At 33.8% G+C, this 20,492-nt stretch overlaps 4 protein-coding genes across 4 annotated transcripts; 2 read left to right on the top strand and 2 right to left on the bottom strand.

Annotated features, from left to right (window-relative positions):
* Window positions 1-879: 879 nt before the first annotated feature.
* Window positions 880-3,379, top strand: LOC105773852 (prefoldin subunit 5). Its single transcript, XM_012596012.2, has 4 exons — window positions 880-1,254; window positions 1,376-1,479; window positions 1,594-1,671; window positions 2,602-3,379. Exons 1-4 carry the CDS (start codon window positions 1,047-1,049, stop codon window positions 2,683-2,685), a joined length of 474 nt encoding a protein of 157 aa, XP_012451466.1. The 5' UTR covers window positions 880-1,046; the 3' UTR covers window positions 2,686-3,379.
* Window positions 3,380-3,953: 574 nt separating this feature from the next.
* LOC105773845 (uncharacterized) lies at window positions 3,954-7,951 on the top strand. Its single transcript, XM_012596000.2, has 6 exons — window positions 3,954-4,589; window positions 4,666-4,877; window positions 5,754-6,071; window positions 6,206-6,280; window positions 6,382-6,456; window positions 7,104-7,951. The coding sequence occupies exons 1-6, from the start codon at window positions 4,364-4,366 to the stop codon at window positions 7,647-7,649; spliced, it is 1,452 nt and encodes a 483-aa protein (XP_012451454.1). The 5' UTR covers window positions 3,954-4,363; the 3' UTR covers window positions 7,650-7,951.
* A 231-nt stretch (window positions 7,952-8,182) lies between these two features.
* LOC105773818 (probable RNA helicase SDE3) lies at window positions 8,183-13,423 on the bottom strand. Its single transcript, XM_052629077.1, has 4 exons — window positions 13,176-13,423; window positions 11,195-12,253; window positions 10,411-10,632; window positions 8,183-9,412 (listed from the first exon to the last, which is right to left on the bottom strand). Exons 2-4 carry the CDS (start codon window positions 12,245-12,247, stop codon window positions 8,450-8,452), a joined length of 2,238 nt encoding a protein of 745 aa, XP_052485037.1. The 5' UTR covers window positions 12,248-12,253; window positions 13,176-13,423; the 3' UTR covers window positions 8,183-8,449.
* Window positions 13,424-14,619: 1,196 nt separating this feature from the next.
* Window positions 14,620-18,833, bottom strand: LOC105773827 (mitochondrial import receptor subunit TOM40-1). The gene is made up of 11 exons (XM_012595981.2): window positions 18,532-18,833; window positions 17,698-17,779; window positions 17,496-17,595; window positions 17,288-17,383; window positions 17,125-17,175; window positions 16,924-16,989; window positions 16,554-16,655; window positions 15,938-16,006; window positions 15,781-15,864; window positions 15,407-15,502; window positions 14,620-14,948 (listed from the first exon to the last, which is right to left on the bottom strand). The coding sequence occupies exons 1-11, from the start codon at window positions 18,665-18,667 to the stop codon at window positions 14,895-14,897; spliced, it is 936 nt and encodes a 311-aa protein (XP_012451435.1). The 5' UTR covers window positions 18,668-18,833; the 3' UTR covers window positions 14,620-14,894.
* Window positions 18,834-20,492: the final 1,659 nt, after the last annotated feature.

The following is a 20,492-nucleotide window of genomic DNA, read 5'->3' as shown; positions in this document are numbered from 1 at the left end:
ATATTTTTTACTATTTAAATTTATTTTTACAATTTCTAATATTTTATATTTTTACAATATTTTAAATTTTCTAATATATTTTTATATTTTTTACAAAATTTTAAAAATTCAAACATATTTATAGAATTTATTTTAAAATTAAAATTATATATTTTTATATTTTTGTAATTATATATATTTGAACTTTTTCTGGGTAAAAATTTTGTAATGACCTTTTATATATTATAAATATTAATAAATAAATTATCTATCATAAAAGTATTAATTTTAAGGGTAAACTATATTTAAGGTTATTAAATTACTAGTAAGTTTACATTTTGACCATTCAACTTCAAAAAGTTATAAAATTGTCATTGAATTACTCAAAAGTTTTTATTTAAGTCACTGAACTGTTAAAGTCGCTACTATATGACCTTATTTGTTAGCATTGTTTGTGCCAATCGAAAGTTTTGTTTCCCCTTCTCTTCTATTGTTTAGTATTTTCATGAAACAACTTTGAACGCCACGAACCTACGAACCAAAACTCAAATAATTTTATTCTTTGATCCCCAACATTGACTGTTAGATTGATTATGATCTAAGTTGTGTTATTTTACTCATTGATGAATATTAATCCATTGTATTGATCGCAAAATCATTGCTTAGAACTTGCTAGATGAACTTTTTTTAAAGCAAAAAAAAATAATAGCACAATGACTTGAATAAAAAAATTCAAATAGTTCAGTGACTTAAATGAAACTTCTAAATAGTTTAGTGATCAAATTGTTACTTTTTAAAATTCAGTTACCAAAATGTATATAGTTTAATGACCTTCGTATAGTTTACCCTATTTATTATTATTATATTAAATTAATATATGAGGTTATAAGTTCATGATAGATTTTTTTTTAAATGAAAATATGAAATAGGGTTTGCCGGTTCGGTGAGATTAGGATATAGATTTATCGATTTTTTTCGATTCCATTTTTGCAATCTCTATCTCTAGGTTTTACTTCATAGAGGAAAAAGGGGACGATTAGCTGAAAGAAAGAAAAAAAGCAAAAACAATGGCGTCGTCAAGAGGAGGAGGAAGCCAACAAGTGATCAGAACGGGGGATATGGAGAAGATGAGCTTAGATCAGCTCAAAGCAGTCAAAGAACAAGCAGATATTGAAGTCAATCTCTTACAAGACAGTCTTAATAACATCCGCGCCGCCACCGGCCGCCTCGAGAACGCCTCCGCCGCTCTCCACGACCTTTCCCTCCGCCCTCAAGGTCCGTCCACCATCCCATCTCCTATCAATCACCTCCTTGATTTCCTTCTGTTAGTAATAAAATATCTTAATTGTCATATATACACATATATATATTGATTTTTTTTTTTTTTTGGTTTTAGGGAAGAAAATGTTGGTTCCTCTCACTGCTTCCCTCTATGTTCCCGGCACACTCGACGATGCCGATAAGGTTCTCGTTGATGTTGGCACTGGATACTTCGTTGAGGTCCCTATATAATTCTTTCCCCTATTTATTTCTTTCTTCAACGCTTGCAGTTTCTGCTGGAGTATGATCTAATTTGCCCTAATTGTTTTGTATTTTGAATTTTTTTTTCTTCAGAAAACAATGGCTGAAGGCAAAGATTATTGCGAGCGTAAGATCAACTTACTGAAATCCAATTTCGATCAACTTATCGAGGTACCTTTACCTTCTTCTACCTTTAGCTCATCATTTTTTGGTGGAAAGAAGCATATAACGCTATAAAGAGTTGATAGGTACTTGTCAGTTCCTGTTTGTGGTAAAAAAAGATAGATAGTATAAAGGGTTTTGCAGATATTGAGATTCGAATTGTGACCTGCTAGATAGTGAATGCATGATTTAACTGGATTAAGTCTGGGTTAATGAGTTTTTGTTTGTTAGTTGTTTACCTAGATTTTGTTGTTTTAAAGCTTATTTGATTGTGGCTTTCTCTTCTGATTTGTTCTGTTTCGTTCATATGCACGTGGATATGTCTTTGTAATTTCTCATTGCAGGATGGTGCTAATTAAGTTTCTCTGGCATTTGAATCATTTAGACGTGTTAGATATCACCTCTTAAAGGTGTATGTATGAACTAACTGGTCTAAGTCTGGGCTTATTGGTACTTGTTTGTTACTTGTTACCTAGATTTGATTGCTAATTAAGGTTCTTTCGCGTTTGAATCCTAGACTTGCTAGATATCACCTCGTATAGGTGGAAGCATGAACTAATTGGACCAAGTCCGCAGTCATTGATACTTGTTTGTTAGTTGTTCCCTAGATTTGATTGCTTTAAATCTTCTGAAATTAGGAAGGATCACTCTTCCTTCTGATTAATCTTGTGTCATACATGTCCACGTGGATACATCTTTGTAATTTCTCATTGCGGGATGATACTGATTAAGGTTCTCTTGGGGTAAAGGAATAAATGTATCGAAAACTTGAAAAAAAAAGAGAAGAAAAGAATAGTTGATTAGGTTGAGATGGATTTCCTTCAATATTGGTGCTTTCTTTTGGCAAACAAGATTAAATTTCTTTTGTTCTTCGAATGTTTGTTGATTGTTAAGGATCCCTTTCTGTTTTGGTAATGAAACTTGTAATTTAAAATGTAGGTTGCATCTAAGAAGAAAACATTAGCCGATGAAGCTGGACTTATTTTACAAGCAAAATTGAAGCAGTCATCTCCTTCGAGTTAGGAATTGCGTGACCTCATAATCATCTCATTATCATTAAGTTCTTAAGGGTTGCTTAGAACTTTATTGCACGTGATGTCAAACTTTATCTTCTTAAAGCTTTCGTTTTTGATGAAGGTTAGGGACAATGATCTTTCCGGTTGGTAATTTATAGAGATTAATGTTGTTGTTTAGAGTTGCGTTATACTTCCAACAAATTTATGAATGCTTTATTCAAGCTATGTTGTGGTAGCTGACTGTATTCCTAGAAAATGAGAAAGGATCATAGGGGAAGTTGCGGCAACCAATTCTCTATCTCTTTTTCTTCCGATACCGTCAGATTGCAGCACAAACATGGTAGGCCTTTCCCACTTTTCCCACTTTTCCGCTACGTGTCTAACTCACATTGGTAGATGATTTTGTCATTGAAGTTTAGGGTTTAAGGTTTGGACCTAAACCGAGGCACATGGTCTGTTGTTTGATTTATTTGTATCTGATTGAACTTTTAGATTTCTAGTATTTGTATCTGACACTTTTGTTAGGGACGTGTCTGAGCGCTGGACAGGGATATGGTCTTGACACAGTAAAATATGTGTTGGACATGTCAAAAGGTAAAAGTAAAATCAAACGTGATCAATACATGATCAACGACCTCATCCCCCCTCCCTCCCGGAAAAGAAAAGTGGAATCAATGACGAGTATTTTGATATTGAACTTATTAATATTTCCGGTGCTGCCGAGTCTCTATATTGCTGTATCCATATTGTGTGTTTGTATCCGTGTTTTTCTCAAGCGATGAGGCCGATATTTTGTGCCAAATTTTGCATCTCGCCTCAACTTATTAGCTAACCATCAGCCATCTTTGATTTTTTTTTTCTTTATTAATATTGGGTGGGTTGTGTAATGTTAAAATTCTAAAACTAATTTATCCGAAAGTGGAAATGATATATTTTATTTTATTTATTTTTAATTATTTGGATTTTTTAACTAATGTTGGGTGGGTTGTTTAATGTTAAAACTTAAAATTTTAGAAACAAACTGATTTATCCATAAATATATTGATATAATTTTTTTGTTTTTAATTAAGTATACGATTTGTTTTGTTGATTTTTTATAAAAATAGCAAATTGATGAATAAGCGTGTTAAAATTAATTCAAATCATATTAAATAAATTATATCGTACTTATTGTAATATTTTTAAATTTGTTAATCATATATGTTTTGTATTTATTACATTAATTTGATGTTTTATTGATCATATCCAAAATTATAACACCAAAAACATTAAGTCTAATATGAGAAATTAGTTTTTCTATTTTAATTTTTCAAAATTTAGTCATCATATTCTATGTTTACTACACAAATTGTTGAGCTCTTTATTTTTGCTAATATTTTACGTATAAATGGTTGAGTAGTTGATTTTCAATATGATAGTTTAAATTCTGATAAATTAAAACAGGATGACTAATTTCTTAATTTTCATAAAGTAGAGGGATAAAATTCAAAATTAACCTAAAATGTTACAATGTTCATGAATGATTTTCTCACGTGTTGAATGAAACGGCACCGTTTTGGTAAGTTAAAGGTTGACATGAAAAAGAGGGTTTTGGGTTTAAGCTTTACAGCCATTTTCCCCCTTACCTTTATTCTGCTTTAATCTCACCTTCGTCTTCCTTGAGCTTTTTTCTCCAAACACAACCGATGTGGTACCTATGCGTATTTTACCACAGGCTTCTCGATTACAGAAAACCCGAATTCGAGTCTTTGGCCGATCTTTTCGGAGCCTTCGGAGACAAACGGAGCTCCGATTTCAATACCCAAGACAAGGTTTTACAATGGCGGCTTCCTAAACATCACCACCCCGATTCCCCCTTCCATTTCGTTCATTTACCTTACGAAGACGTCGCTAGGAAAATCGCGAACCGAAGTAAAATAATAATATTCCCTTTTGTTTATTGAAATTGGATTTTGATTTTTGAAATCTGAGATTTGTTTTTTTTTAGGTATACTTGTGAAAGGAATTTATGAACTTTGGGGTGAAGGAAATGACTTTGAGGAGCTTGAAGAGGCCGTGAAAAGTTATCCAGATGAACGGAAGTTGCCATATTTGGAGTACGAAAGTACGTTTAAGATTACTGTTGATAGTTTTGGGAAAGTATTGAGTCTTCAGGAACAGAATGAACGGATTCAAGGGCTTTCCTATATTCCTTTCAAGGTTTGATTAATCAGTTTATTTATAAAATGTTAATGCATAATAGTGTTGAGCTTGAGCTTAACTTGAAATCAATGTCGTGAAGCTTGATTCGAGATAAAGATGCTCGAGCTTTGCTTAATAGGAGTTAGTAAAAATTAAGCTTAATTCTCATAGTTCAATCGTTTGTGCTTGCATTTGCGAATTATTTGAGTTCACTGTTAGATACTTGAGTTCAATCTGCTCGATGGCTAGAATTCGATTGGAAGATGATCAGGTTGGATTTGAATTATTTTTACCCTGACCCTAATATCTTGCTAGGAGTGTAATTGAGCTGAGCTTGAATAATGACAAGCTCGAGCTCCATTCAAAATTCGAATCTAAATGCTTGGCTCAAGCTTGATCAAACATCTAATTTTAAGCTCGAGCTTGGCTTGAGATATAATTGAGCTTTGTACTCAAGCTCAATTAAGCTTGTACATATTCAAGCTCGAGCTCGGCTCAATATTAAGCTTAGGGTTGATAATATATATTAAGGATAATAACATAATCTAATAATATAAAATATTAAATATATATATTAAAAATGAAAAGCTCAATAAGGCTCGTGAGCCATTATTATTGAACTCAAATTCAGTTCAATTGATAACTTGAGCTCGGCTTGAGAATTACCAAATCAAGTTTGAGTTTTTTTCGAGTAGAACTTGAGTAGCTTGCAAGCATCAGTTTCTCAATTACACCCCTGCTTGTTGGTACTAGTGTAGCTTGCATCCAAGCATGTAAGAGAAGGAAAAAATTGTTATATTTTGGAAATGAGAAGAAGAATTGGAATAGCTTATATCTGTAAATTTTGTATAATGGGTTTCTAAGTTCTAACACTCAATCGACTTGTTTTTGCAGGGTCGAGTTAATTTAAAGAACCCAGATCACAATTTTTGGCTAATGGAAACTGATGAAAATGAGACTAATAATGGACTTCCACCGGTTGTTAAAAGGAGAATATTCTTTGGTAGGGAAATTGGTGGAGCTGACAGGAAACTTATACCAATGTATCAATTGAAAACCCGAAATTATCTTGGACCAACAGCAATGGATGCGGAAATGGCTTTCTTAATGGCCAATCAAGCTCAGGCTGCACCTGGGAAACTTGTTTATGACCCTTTCGTTGGCACTGGGAGCATTCTTGTTTCTGCTGCTCACTTTGGAGCAATGACAATGGTATTGCATTTTCTCAATTTAGTCCAAAATATTCATTCATTGAATCAATCAATCAATGACTTTCTTTTGGAAATCATATGACAAACATTTGTGCAGTAACTTTGGTCTATTGACAACTTCTTGGATTTGTTCAGGGTGCAGATATCGACATTAGAGTAGTTCGTGATGGACGTGGCCCTGATTGTAATGTCTGGAGTAACTTCAAACAGGTGAATGTGCCACATAATAAGCAATTCATCTTTTTGTTTTTGGTTTTTATCTACATGCAATAGATGTGTTTGAGAATATATATTTATTTGCTGCATTGTAGTATGGATTACCGATGCCAATTGGTTTGTTGAGGGCAGATAACAACCTTCCTCCTTGGCGTCCTGGATTAAAGGAGGTAATTTCTTGTATGATTGCTTGCTGTTAAATATGCTAGTGTATTTTTGAGGGTTAAATCATTATTTGGGGCCTAAACTTGGCAACTATTATCATATTGGGATCTAAAATTCTTTTTGGTCTAAGTTAGGCTCTGAACTTGGCAATTGTTCCTACATTCGGGCATGAATTAAGGAATTTTTACCACATTGGGACTTGATCTTTTTTTTTTGTCCAAGTTAGTCCCTGAACTTGGCAATTGTTCTCAAATCTGAGGCTTGAACTTGGCAGCTATTCCCACATTGGAGCTTGAGCTTTATGGTTTTCAAGGACTAACTTGGACAAAAAAAAATTTAAGCCCCAATGTGGGAACAATTGCCAAGTTCAGGCTCTAACGTGAGAAAAGTTGCCAAGATCAGGCCCCCAAAAATGATATAACCCTATTTTTAATTGTTTTGAATTCATAGGTCTTCTTTGATCAACATTTTTCTTAATTCTTTTGAGCTCAATAAGTCTTCGTGGTGTTGTTTTGATCGAAAAACACTAACACACATGAACGAGTGCTTAGAGAGGATCATTTGAAGTTTTATAAGAGATTATTTTGGTTTGTTTATGGTCGCCTCTTCCATGTGTCTTTGATTATAAGTATCCCTTCTTGCTTTTGCATAGGTGTTTGATGGGATAATCTGTGATCCCCCATACGGTGTTCGGGCCGGTGGACGTAAGTCTGGTGGTCGAAAATTACTCAAGGGGATTGTTAGCCCTTACACTGTCCCTGATGACAAAAGGGCAGACCATATACCATCAACTGCAACTTATACCCTAGTTGAGTGTGTCCATGACTTGCTTGATCTTGCTGCTAGGATGCTCGTAATGGGTGGCAGGCTTGTATTCTTCTATCCTGTGTTGAGAGAAGATGGTTCTGTAGAAACCCATTTCCCGGAACATCCATGTTTTAAGTTAGTTGCCACTTCCGAACAGATGCTCAGCTCACGATACAGTCGTGTTTTACTCACCATGGTAAAGACATCTTTGTACATGGAGGAACTCGCTTTGGCAGCTAGGATAAAACATTTGGAATTCAGGGAGAATCATCTCAAATGGTTAGAAAATGGTAATCTTCACTCTTCGGTTTTCAGTCCAGCAGATGCCGAGTCTGGTGATTCAAAAGTAAGTAAAGGATCAAAACTGAAATATAGAGGGAAATATGTCTAGTCTTGCTAATGTTTTGAATTGATTAATAGGTTTATGAACTCTTTTAGATATTATGGTTACTAATCTGTCATTCGTATTTTATTCCGAATGATTGATGAAATTTTCATCGATGAAGGTCTTTTGACTGCAACTTTATATGTTGTGAGAGAGAAGTAGGATAAGTATTTAAGAATGAAACATCACACAATTTCACGACGCCTTTTTTAATTTTTTAGCCTCTTGTAATCTTGGATTTTTCTTTTTTGGCTAACCTGTTCATTTGTTGTAAATGAACCGAGTTTAAAAGAACAAATTTCTGTTTATGTTCGTTTGTTTATTTTTAAGTTTGTATGTGTTTGGTTCATGTTCGTTAATAGTTTCAAATCGATATATGTTTATTTGGTTAAGTTAAACGAATATATTCGTTAACATATAGTTGAATATGTTTACAAATAATGTTTATGAATTAAAAAAATCATAAATAAACATATATTAATTTTTAGATATAAAATAATCAATATAAATATTAATAATCATATTATAAATAAATAATATAAACACTCAAACAATAAAACAAATTTATTAATATACAATAAAAGAGTTTTAATTGAGTTTTAAATGAACATAAATGAGCTTATTAATGAGAATAACTGAACAAGCTTGTTCATGAATTGTTAATTGAACACTTTGTTCATTTACAGCCCTAAAGTGATCGGTCCTTAAGCTGTGCAACGAACATTGGATCATCATTCTTGAATGGACTAAGCTTGCAAAGCCTTTCGAAGTATGATATTCTCAATCCCTTCTGCCTAGCAATAGCCCTAAAGTGATCGGTCCTTAAGCTGTGCAATGAACATTGGATCATCATTCTTGAATGGACTAAGCTTGTAAAGCCTTTCGAAGTATGATATTCTCAATCCCTTTTGCCTAGCAATATCTGAACGGACAGTGCTTGAACGATTTCCGGGTGCACCGGTAACTATCACGGTTGTACTGTCATCAGCAAAGTTAGCGAAAGCCACCAGTGTCTCTGGTTCAGTAGCTGAAGAAGCATCCACCAAAAAGATATGGCTAAAATGTCCGGCAGATATGCCGGCATTGTACAGCCGATAACTACTTGCAAAAGTTGAAAATATGACTCGGAATTCCCTTAGTTTATGGAGCGAAGGACAACTGAAACATTCGGCATCCCATTTGTAAAGGCAAGACGGAAGAATATCGATAGGAACCCCCTCTATCTCCCTGAATGCAGCATTGGCTCTGAAGATATCAGAAGCTGGAATGTCTTTTTTCAAGCTTCTCGTTAGCACATCACATGTCCTATTTATAGGTGCGCAGACAAGGATTTTAGATTGCGGGTGACGTAGATAAGTTTGCAGCACTGCTTCTTTAACAACTAGTCCAGTTCTTGAAAGTTGCTCTGAAATGGATTCGGAATTACCGTTGAAAGTTGCACAGAGAGGACCCTTTACTAGAAATGGTGGAGGGCCTCGGATGTTCAAAATACGATGAACTGCAGACTTTTCATCTAGATTGAGATTATGGTCATAAAGATTATAATATTCCGAGTTATGCATGGGATGTAGGGAGAAAGAATTAGGGAAAAGGAACTTTCCTATTAATGAAGCAGACACTGCTGCGATCGCTTGGTGAGCCCTTTTCAAACATACTCTGTTAAACGAGAAACTAATATTATATCTGCAGGTTGAATCATGCTGAGAATGAAACTCCTCTCCGAATTCGACTAGTATGGACGTGCTCTTCACAACCCGATATATAACACCCTGCAACAAAAACACAAGAATGTAACAAAGGAGAAAGAAAAGATTTAAGACCTTTCACACTTCGAACTTCGACTACATGATGGAATCAATGAAAAACATATCATCACACACTTGAGGTAAGAGAATTTTGAACTTTGCACATCATCATCAAAGAATTTTGCAGACTTAGGTCAAATCACGAGGATTTCCCGGAACTTTGCATGAGACATTTAGTTGAATGACATGATATTCTTGTTGTTCAGCAGGGTATAGAGTTAATAGTTCCATGAAATCATCCATATAAATATATTATTATTAATCTAGACTATGCAACAAATGCAAAATGCTAAGATGCCCTAAATTAGTCATTGTATTATAGGGAACGGATCAAATTAATCCTTCTAGTGTTAAATGGATCAATTTAGTCCCTATAATATTAAAAGGAATAAAATATGTCCAAATTGTATCAGAGTTAACATTTACGGTATAAAAATGTCTGAAATTTTATTTTTTCAATTGCAGTTCAATTTCAAATAAAAGATTTCATTTACAAAACTTTTAAAATATTAACTCTGTTAAATAGTAAATGTTAACTCTATTTGATTTTGGTTTCATTTGATTCTTTTTAATAGTAAAGGGATTAAATTGATCCATTTAATAATAGAGGACTAATTTGATAAAGTTCCTATAATAGAGAGATCTCTGAAATACATTCACCCCCAATTATTCACTTGATAGACAAGCTAGCTAGGGAGCTGCAAAATTAATTCTTAAATGCATTGTTTGTTGAACCCTATGTTACTCCAACATTTTTCTTGAAGTACCAATGTTCAATATCAATATAGAAAGCATATCCGGGCATATAGTATCCTCCAAAGATTCTCCAAACACATGGAATCTTGGAATAAGGTTGAGCTCATATGCACCATGCTATAAAGTCTTGGCTGAAAAGCTCAAATAAGGTATCATGTTAGATATTATGGTACATGCATGATCATGCAAAGAGTAAGAGTCGAAACCTGAAATGGTTTGGTTTCTTTGCCTACACGTTTTGCAAAGACGAAGTCCCTTGACAGAAGAAATGGTCGTGCCTTAGAAAGAGAATCCACCTTAAATACTGCAAAACTTTTATCATCCATCTTTTTACTTGCTTTCAAATGCTTGTTTTCTCCCGACTTTTGAGAGATTGTTGCTGAATGGAACTCCATGGATACATTCTCCAACGCAAAACTGCTCCATTTCTGTTTCAGAGGGGGGAAAAAAGCATTCATTAGTTTCTAGCTATGATGTTCTGCGTTTCCATTTTTTTTTTTGAGTTTACTTGCCCAGTACGTCAGTGAACAATGTTCTTAGATTAGATGACAGTCATTGCCAAAAGCATTCTCCCTTCTTGTTTTTCTTGCACTATCCGTTCCAACACCCGGGTCTACCCATATTTGAAAATTGGGGTATAGAGATGAATTTCTAGTAAAAGTGTCGTGGAGGCCATTGTATTAGTAGCCGGGTTAAATCAAAAGAGCAAATTGGTTCTACAAAAAATTTAATCCATTTTTACTGATAAAAATTTAAATCAACATGAGGTACATGTGGCACGCTATGTGTAACTGTTTGATTCTTCCATCAGATTTTAACTGAAAAAAACAATTTGCTCTTTGATTCAACATACACAAAATAATTTGCTCATTTTTTTAGTAAAAACGGTAAAATACAATTCAAATCAAATCCGATCAAGCCCATTGTAAGTTTTCATCACTTTGTACTTCATGAATCATTGCTTAATTAACGGCAAACCTATCTCATTACCTCAATATAGGAATCCTCAGCATATAGAAGGGCTGCAAAGAAATCCTGATATGAAGAGGCAGACAATGGCTTCTTCAAAATTTCAGGCACAGTGTCTCTCTTGATTAAATCCTCGATATCCTTCGGAATCATGTAAATCGGTAACATATCCTTTGGATCGACTGTTTTGTACTTTCCTTTCCCTAGTTCCGATAGAGTTGGCTTAAGGGATGGACTTGGCTTACAAGACGATGAAGAGGGTTTCAGAGATGGTGTGGTTGATTTAGGTGGTGTCAGTCCTTTAGGTGATGGAGATGGTTTTTGGGCCGTGAATGATGTTTTAAATGATGGCAGCGGACTAGGAGGATATAGAACCGGCTTAATCGGTAATGTATCCTCTGGATTGAGTGTTTTGTACTTTCCTTTCCCTAGTTCCGATAGAGTTGGCTTAAGGGATGGACTTGGCTTAAAAGACGATGAAGAGGGTTTCGGAGACGGTGTGGTTGGTTTAGGTGATGTCAATCCCAAAACTTCAGGCACAATGTCTCTCTTGATTAAATCCTCGATATCCTTCGGAATCATGTAAATCGGTAACGCATCCTTTGGATAGACTGCTTTGTACGTTCCTTTCCCTAGTTCCGATAGAGTTGGCTTAAGGGATGGACATGGCTTAGAAGACGAGGAAGAGGGTTTCGGAGACGGTGTGGTTGATTTAGGTGGTGTCAGTCCTTTAGGTGATGGAGATGGTTTTTGGGCCGTGAATGACGTTTTAAATGATGGCAGCGGACTAGGAGGATATAGAACCGGCTTAACCGAGGACTGAGATGGTTTGGTTGAAGTTGTAGATGAATGAATGTTATATAGCCACTCATTTCCGGGTGATGAGCTTAGGGATGATGTTGGGTAACTCCAAGTTTGGGAACTACGATACGATTCACCTATGGAGGAACTACGATGAAAAGTGTTGTAAGTTCGACTAAAAGCATCTCTGGAAGAAGTTCGGTTATCAATAATCCCAATATCCTCGTCTTCACAACACAGAATACACTTCAAGATCTCAGGAAAACAAGACATTTTCTCCTGCAATCAAAAGGCACAATACACTTTAAACGATGTTCCAAATGTTTGAAGAAATGTCTCAAAGAACATGTTTCTCTACTCTACACATCAAAGAGTATAATTTCTTTTTAGTTAAATTCTGCTATCAATTCCTATACTTTACGAAAATTGTAGATTTAATCTTTATATTTTAATTTTATTTTATTTAATTCTTATACTTTTTCGAATTATAAAATTTCAGTCATCATTAATTGGAGCTGATTATGGACTGAGCCAGGCCTCAACCGAATTTTGGACCCATTTTCTAGGCCAGGGCCTGACCCGAAAAATGGGTATGACATTTTGCCCAAGCACATATCTTTAAATTAAATTTAAATAAAAATGATATTAATTAAATAATAATTTAAATAGAATGAAATTAGTCCAGTCCAAACCTAATCCATCCACAAATTTAATAAAAATTGTGAGGTCCATGATTATTATCAAATAAATATAAAAGTAATTATTCTAAAAGCAAATGGAATTCATATTCTATTGACATTGACCAAACTGGTACTAGTCGTATACAACATATTATATTGACAGTCAGTTTGCTCAACAAGGAGTTTCACTGATGAAAGGATCCTTAAGAAGCTTTTGGTCAGCTTGCATGAAAATTGTGTCAAAAATTTCACTTCGAAAAATATATTAGAATGATCTATTTAGAGAATACCAACTAAATATACAACTACATGCATAGTACAATACTAACCAAGGAAATTTAACTGCTAAAAAATATAGAGATTAAAATTGATCAATTTGGAAAGTGTAAGATTAAATTCACAATTTTTACAAAGTATAGGGACTAATAACAGAATCTAACCATTTAAAAAAAAAACCTATAGTAATCGAAAAAAGTGGAATAAAAAAGAAGAGAAAAGAGTGAGAATGTCAGAATTTTTACCTAGAATCTAGTTTTTGCCACTTTCTTGATCGAATCGACTGAGTGGTTCCCTATGTTTCCATAAATCCGGATTCCATGATCGCTTTAGTTTATGGTCTCTCAAAACAGAGAAATTAAAATCTAAAGCAAAAATGGCGATGAAACCAAAGGAAAGGAATTGACGAAAAGACTTGCTTTTCGCTTCTGTTATCTTATGCTTTACGCAAAGCAAGTGGATTGGGTATTGGACTTTGTGGGAAAGGACATTTTTAAACAGTATAAATAGTAAGTGGAGATATTTTAGGATTTGGGTCCCCTTTTTTCTTTTTTCATTTCGAAAGCACCATGACGGTAGAGCTTCTATCACTGTATTTTGTTTTAACTATTCGGGTTCTACATTTGTGTCAAATATTTTAGCACAGTATGATGGCATGACGGAGAACCCTTTTGAGGGAGAGTCAATATTATTTTTAGAATCGGACCAATTGATTAATTAGATTGGTTAAATTAAAAATTGACATATTAATTTAAAATAAAAGATTAGATTGACTGACTCATAAATCAGCATGAACCAATTCAATCGAGTTTGAACATTTTTTTTCTTTATTTTTAATGGTTTTTCAATCAAATCAATTAGACTAATTAGTTCAACCACTAATTTAATTCTAAGAACAGTGAGAGTAAATGTGAAGATGAGAATCCGGTTAAGCTGGTGGATCTGCGCAAGATGTGTCAAAGAAGCTCTTGAAGGTGAGTTACCGTGGAAGAGAACATTAAAGATAATGTCTTATGTTCCCTAAGGACTTCACCAAACACAGCATGTGCCTATCGTAGAAGCCGAGCTCTATCAGTGCATTGTAAGTCAGAAAACCCTTTGAGGGAGAATAATGAACATGAGTATCTTACTTGAATTTAGGTTCGAATATTAAATGGATATTGACAATTTTTCTAAGTTTTTTTTCAAGTTTGAAGCATTTTTAGAAGATCATTTAATCATGTCATGCTACGAGTTAAATATGAAAACCAAATACGAGTTAAAAAATATTGTACATTTAAGAGCGTTTGAGCCATCCGAATTAAAACTCACAAGCTCACCCGCAATTAACTACTCTGGTTTTAATTCCATCAAAATTAATTTTGTACTGATTTGTAGGTAACCTACAACATACACATTAAGATTTTCAAAACAAGATCGATGGTCGAACTGGTCAAACCAACAGTTCCCAATTCGACTGAATAAATTATTTAAATAAAAAATATTAAAAAAAATTGAGAAAAACAGTTCAACTAGCCTGTCCACCAGTCTAACCGGTTCAAGGGTCAATTAATCTAACCCCTTATTCCAAACTGGTACCCTATCCAATTCCCGGTACAACCAACTTGACCGGCCGTTCCAGTCCAACTCTGAAAACAATTACGTGTATGTGTGTGTCAAATTGCAAATATAAAACAGGGGGCAAGCAAGTGAAATCCTGATAATAACATAGGTCAAGAAGGATCCATGAACCGGTTGGTTTGGTTGAACCCAATTCATTATTATGTGTATAAAGAGAGGGAGTAATTGTAAGCAAATCTCATATTGCATTTTATGTAACAAAATGCTACAACTCTAAACTGAAAAACATGAAGTATATCAACCGATAAAATTGCTCACCTCCAAATTCAACATTGTTTTAAACTCATTTCTTACCGAGAAACATCTTCGATTGCTTTTTTTACGAGGAAAAATAAAATCGAATCTCATCCTACGGTCAATCCAAATCCAAATTTGTAGTCTTTCTTTTTATGATCTATCTGCAAAATATGAATCCAACAAAAGAAATATGTTATGAAACACAATTTCCATAGCTTTTGGGTATCACCATGTGGAAAAATAAAACCCGATTGGTCGGTCGAACTAATTCAACCAAGATTTGGTGACCTGTCCAGTCTGTCACACACCAAAGGATCAATGATTCGATGAATAGGTAGAAAACCAGTTCAACTAGTAAAAAACTGGTTACCGGTTTGTCCCATATTTAAAGCTATAAAATTAAGCCGAATATATATCAACTAATTTCTTATTTAGTACTTAATAATATCAAAATCGCATTTAATATTTAATTGACTAATCAGATTCAACAGTTGAACTTGTAATCTGAAGATCAAACCAATGTCACCCCGTCTGGATTTTATGATTAAGTTTTAGAAACAACTAAACAAACTTCTCTATGTGTATAATTGTAGATCTCTTGTTATGAAAGCTATCTTACCTCAGCAGAGAGAATAAAATTTAGACCCATATTTAACCGCTCTTCCAGAAAAGCAGTCGTGCACCCATTTGAATCAATCTTTCCCCTCAAGCGACACTGAAAACACAATAAAATTATTAATCGTAATGATGGTATAATTAGATCCATTCTACTACTTCAAAAAAGAATGTAGGAACATAAACTATAGGATGTTGAAAATATTCATAACAAAAGACTTCCTCAAAAATAGATGTCATATGAATTCAGTGTCATAATAGTTCATGTTTCCTAATATGCATGCATCAAACAATAAAAATCCTAATATTACACCACCTATAGACATGCAAAAACATCAATATGCACTAATATTGAAAATTTATCAACCCAAAACTTACCTGTCTAAGGATGTAATCGTAGCCGACACTTGCTGTTACATCTTTTGACATGTAGTTATACATGAAATCTGATGCCAGAGAAACCTTGATAGAAAAATGTTGCATAAGAATAACACCCTAACAGATTGCATCATTATTAGGAGGATAAAGTTCTTACCTTCTCAGATACCTTCTGAACATAACTCAAAGCAACCATTCCAGTGCTTGCAACTTGGCCTGTGGCAACCTGGAGGCAGCGAATGCTTAGGCTGGTTGTATAAGCATAAAGCAAACGGAGAATATTTCTAGTGATAACAAGTGACACCATGCCATCGACAAGTTCCTCTTGATAGAGGAAAGTTGCAAAAAGTGGTGAGGGAGAAATGAATTAACTATGGTATGGATTAAAAGTATGCTTTTTTTTTTTGCATTTTTTTTTTTTTGAAAAGTAATATTAGAAGAAGCATTGCCATCAAACATCGAGGGACAGGACAAACTTTTTTTTTCTCTTTTGGATAATCTAGAAACTTCATGACAGAAGTTTAAATGCTGAAGCATGAGTTTTTCATGAATCAAACAATGTCCTTGATTCTGATGACTTGGTCCACCAGTTCCATGTTTTGGAAATGTTGTTTAAGTCATAGAAAAGAAAGGACATCCTGAATCTAAATGACATTCATACCTTTATAACAGGCTCAGAAACATATTTGGAAGTCATAAACAGCACCCACTAACAATTGCAAAAATAAATACTGAAAAGCTGATAATAAAGGATGAAACCCGGCTGCAAGTACCATTTTATCTGTTTCATAACGGCCAGCATAACCTATGCCTGACTTTCGGTGCTGACCAGCCCAAAATACTTCACCACCCATGGATAAATGTGGTGTGACACTCTGCACAAATATGGTGCAGGTTAACAATAATAACAACAAATCATAATTACAAAATGGTGGATACATAATAAGGTTGATGATGAATGTCGTGCGATGCCTCTCTAAAACAGCAATGAAAATGCAAAATGCAGAAGGCCCTAGGAAGTCTAGGTTGCATTCATCACCACCGATATATGTATCATATTGCATTTATCATCTAAAACAAGATATACCATAGCAATAGTAATAAGGTAGAGCATCTGAACAAACAATAGATTTGAAAGGTTACCTGGAAATAACTAGCTCCAAATAATGCGCCATTTCCAATCTGAAACTGAGACCTGTAGTCTTTACCCTGTACAAGGAAAAGAGAAATGTCAAAAGACAAGGCAAGCTCACATTTCATCACAGTTGGAATGATACAAACAATAATGCAGGCACAACCAAGAGCTAACTAGTCAAGATATAATCTAGTTTAAGAGTGACTGACCTTGTAATCAAAGTTGAACATGCCATGTGACATATGAGGCTCATTTGTGAGCTTCAACAGAAAAAAAGATAAAGTTATTCCCTAGCTTACAAATGCAAATTCATATATTATGCCTGAAAATGAGAAAACCAAAGCTTAAAGAATTAATGAAAATGCTAATTACCTGAGCATTAGCCTTCACAGTAAGATTGTCAGTCAAATCCCATTTCACTCTTGCATTGAGTCTACCATCAGTCAAGACCCTCCCAATAAGCATCAACTGAGGAAACCCCATAATTGATCTTACTATTAGATTGACTTGGTAAGATAAAATAATTTAGGAGGACAAAAGGGTGAGATTGGAAGAGCAACATAATGAGAGAACCACCTACATTTGGATCAATATAATTGGCACCAAATTCATAGTGAGAGGTAGGGATTTTAATGGTTTCAGCAGATTGAGAAGGAATTTCAGTTGGGCCCATAGATACACTGAAATTATAGAGAGGGAACAGACACCATTATTATTAATTAATATAGAAAATACATAAGAAAATAATAATAACCTCAAAGAGTCAAAGAAGCTAAAGCAACCTGTGACTGAGTGAGAATTTCTGATTTAGTCCTTTGGTAAAATCAAATCGCAATCCTTCAAAAGTTTCTGGCTTCAGAGACACTGCCAGATATATTCAAGAATAAACATTAATCTTTTCATTGAAAATAGTAGATCCTAACCACTGTTTTAGGCCATTCCTTTTTCTACATAATAACACTACGTATACTATAGGCGCATCATAATACCCTAGAACTCAAAAGGTTTTAAATTCTGCTATCACCAATTCTAACAAGCAACTGCATTCACAAAACTTGCTTATACGACGAATCAAAAGGTTTTGTTAACGAGTGCCCTCAGGCACTCTTTAAGGTTAGTTAATATACTCTTTATACTGGCTTAGCTCAGTTATTTCACGTAAGCATGCCAACTCTGACTTCAAATCCCAACATCAGCAACCCTATCCCTATACTCAAGCTACGACCTACTTTGCACATAAAAAAAAATACTCAATAATGTTCAAATGTTGTAAAAAAATGCAATAATTAGTAACTTTATTCATCATTTTCAATACATTGGTCGAAGATATTACTACATACATGAATCTTAAAGAATGTGCTTGGAGCACTAAACTAGAAGCTAAATCTGCATACTAAGGCTCTATAAAGGCTAATTTCCAGTAATCAGAGCATACAAAGGATCTACAAAGGAGCTAAACCAGATCAGAAACTAAATCTGCAACACCTTCACTCTACATAAGCCAATAAACATCAATAAATAAAAGCTCCCATTCTAAACTAAAAGACATAGCTCCCAATCAAGAGACGTAATAAATCTGAAAATTAGAAAGTGAGAAGATTGATGAAAAAACTAACTGAGAGCTTCGCGGTGAATCTCTTCGAAAGGAATGGGGCAAGGAAGATTCATGTAATCGGTTTTCTCGTCGGCTTTCTTCGTCTTGGATGCATCGGCTGGAATCGTGGTGGTAACTGGAGGTACAAGCCCCGCCATTTTTGGTTGAAGGAAAACAAAAACCTTTTTGGACGCAAAAATTCGAACAGCCGCGACGGTTAGTGTGAAAGAGAGGAATGAAATGAAGGGGCGAGTCGCAGCAGCGAGTTGCAGGCAGAGGCAGGGCAGGGCTTTTTATGGGTTTTAGGCTTTTTTTAGACGAGGGTTTTTGTTTAATGTTCTAATTCCCTAAAGGTCGGAGGGGTCCACGTTTAGAATTGGAAGAAAAAAAATAAAAAGGTTAAATTTGCCATAGTTCTCTTCACTTTTCAATTTAGTCTTTATATTTTTATTTTAATAATTTAGTCTCTTTAATTTTCAGATTTCAAAATTCAGATGTTAACAAAATAATTTTAACAATATTACGATAAGTGAGGCAACCGTTTTTTTAGTTTTTTAATTATTCATTAATTAAATAGAATAATAATAAATAAATTATTATTTTAAATTTTTATTGAATTGCAAATGATTTTTAAAATTTTCTTTTATTACTTAAATATTTAAATTAAATTTCAAACGTAATGGTAAATGGTTATTACCATTTATGTGATTTGATTTTTTTATAAATTTTTTAAATACTATATATTTAAAATTTTCGGATAAAGATAATGAGCTCGAAATGATAGAGATTGAATTTAATCGGATTTCTAAAATTTTGTTTATAAAGTGTAATTCCATCATTCAAACATTTCCTTGTAGCTAGCGAAACTCATATCTTGGTCGTAAACCCACAACTCGATGCAAAGAATCGCCAGTTGTAGGTGGGTGGGATCGAGTGATGGAATTGGTGCTAACCGTCGCTGGGTCTAAACCGGAGGAATTGGGACGAGTTGCAGGGAAAAAAATGGAAGCTTTTCTAGGAATAGAGAGGAGAAAGATGGAGATGAAACAAATGAGTGACAACATAAGAAAAAGAGATGAAAGCTTCTTTGTTGCTGTCATGGTGGTCTTTGTTAACCACTTCACACTGCTTAAATGAGCTAAGCGGCTAAGCCCAAGGGGAAAAACATGGAGATCTACTTATCTAGCTTGAATGGTAGAAAACATAAGTAATAGATCTTATATGATATGCCATTAAGTGAATTTGAGTAATTTAATTTTATTACGTTGACTCAAAATCCAAAAACACTATGGGTTTTTAATTTTAATTTTAATTTTAATTTTAAACTTTAAACTTTAAATATTTGCTTTGACAATATTAAAGGAAGCGAATTTCAAGTGTTTTTGGACAATATAAAAATACTATAAGAGGGGCTCGTTGTTGGACTATGGGTTCAAGTTCAATATTTTGAAATTTTTGAATAAAATATTAATTTCGAAAAAATTACGTGCTCTTTGTTAAGTTGGTTCAATATTTTAAAAGATTTAAACAAAGAGAAATAATAATAAAAATTGATTTTGGTTCCACTCATTCCTTTTTCAATTTAGTTAATATATATATATGATATTAGTGTGTTTTATCTATAATTTAAAACTCAATAAAGAAATTTAAAAATTAATATAATTTAAGTTTATGGATTGATTGGAATAGTTAATTACAAAAATGGGTGAATAGAGAGCAAAGGTTAACATTCATACTTTTACGTCTATTATCGATTGTTTCAAACAATTAATAATGAAAACATGGAACACTTTGATAGGTATGAATTATGGGTTCATCTTTTTTACTTTACCAAAATTACTTAAAGATAAATTTACTTTAATTTATTAAAATTTCATCTAGTATTCTTTTTAAGTTATGAATTAGTTCAATTATTGGTCACGTGAACTTAAATTTTTGTTATTATAATTTGTTCATATAAATTACTAAATTGTTAATTTTATT

Source organism: Gossypium raimondii, chromosome 1, assembly GCF_025698545.1.
Source record: "Gossypium raimondii isolate GPD5lz chromosome 1, ASM2569854v1, whole genome shotgun sequence".
NCBI lineage: Eukaryota > Viridiplantae > Streptophyta > Magnoliopsida > Malvales > Malvaceae > Gossypium > Gossypium raimondii.
The sequence above is the reverse complement of the archived record's forward strand: the minus strand, read 5'-3'. Positions and strand labels throughout refer to the sequence as shown.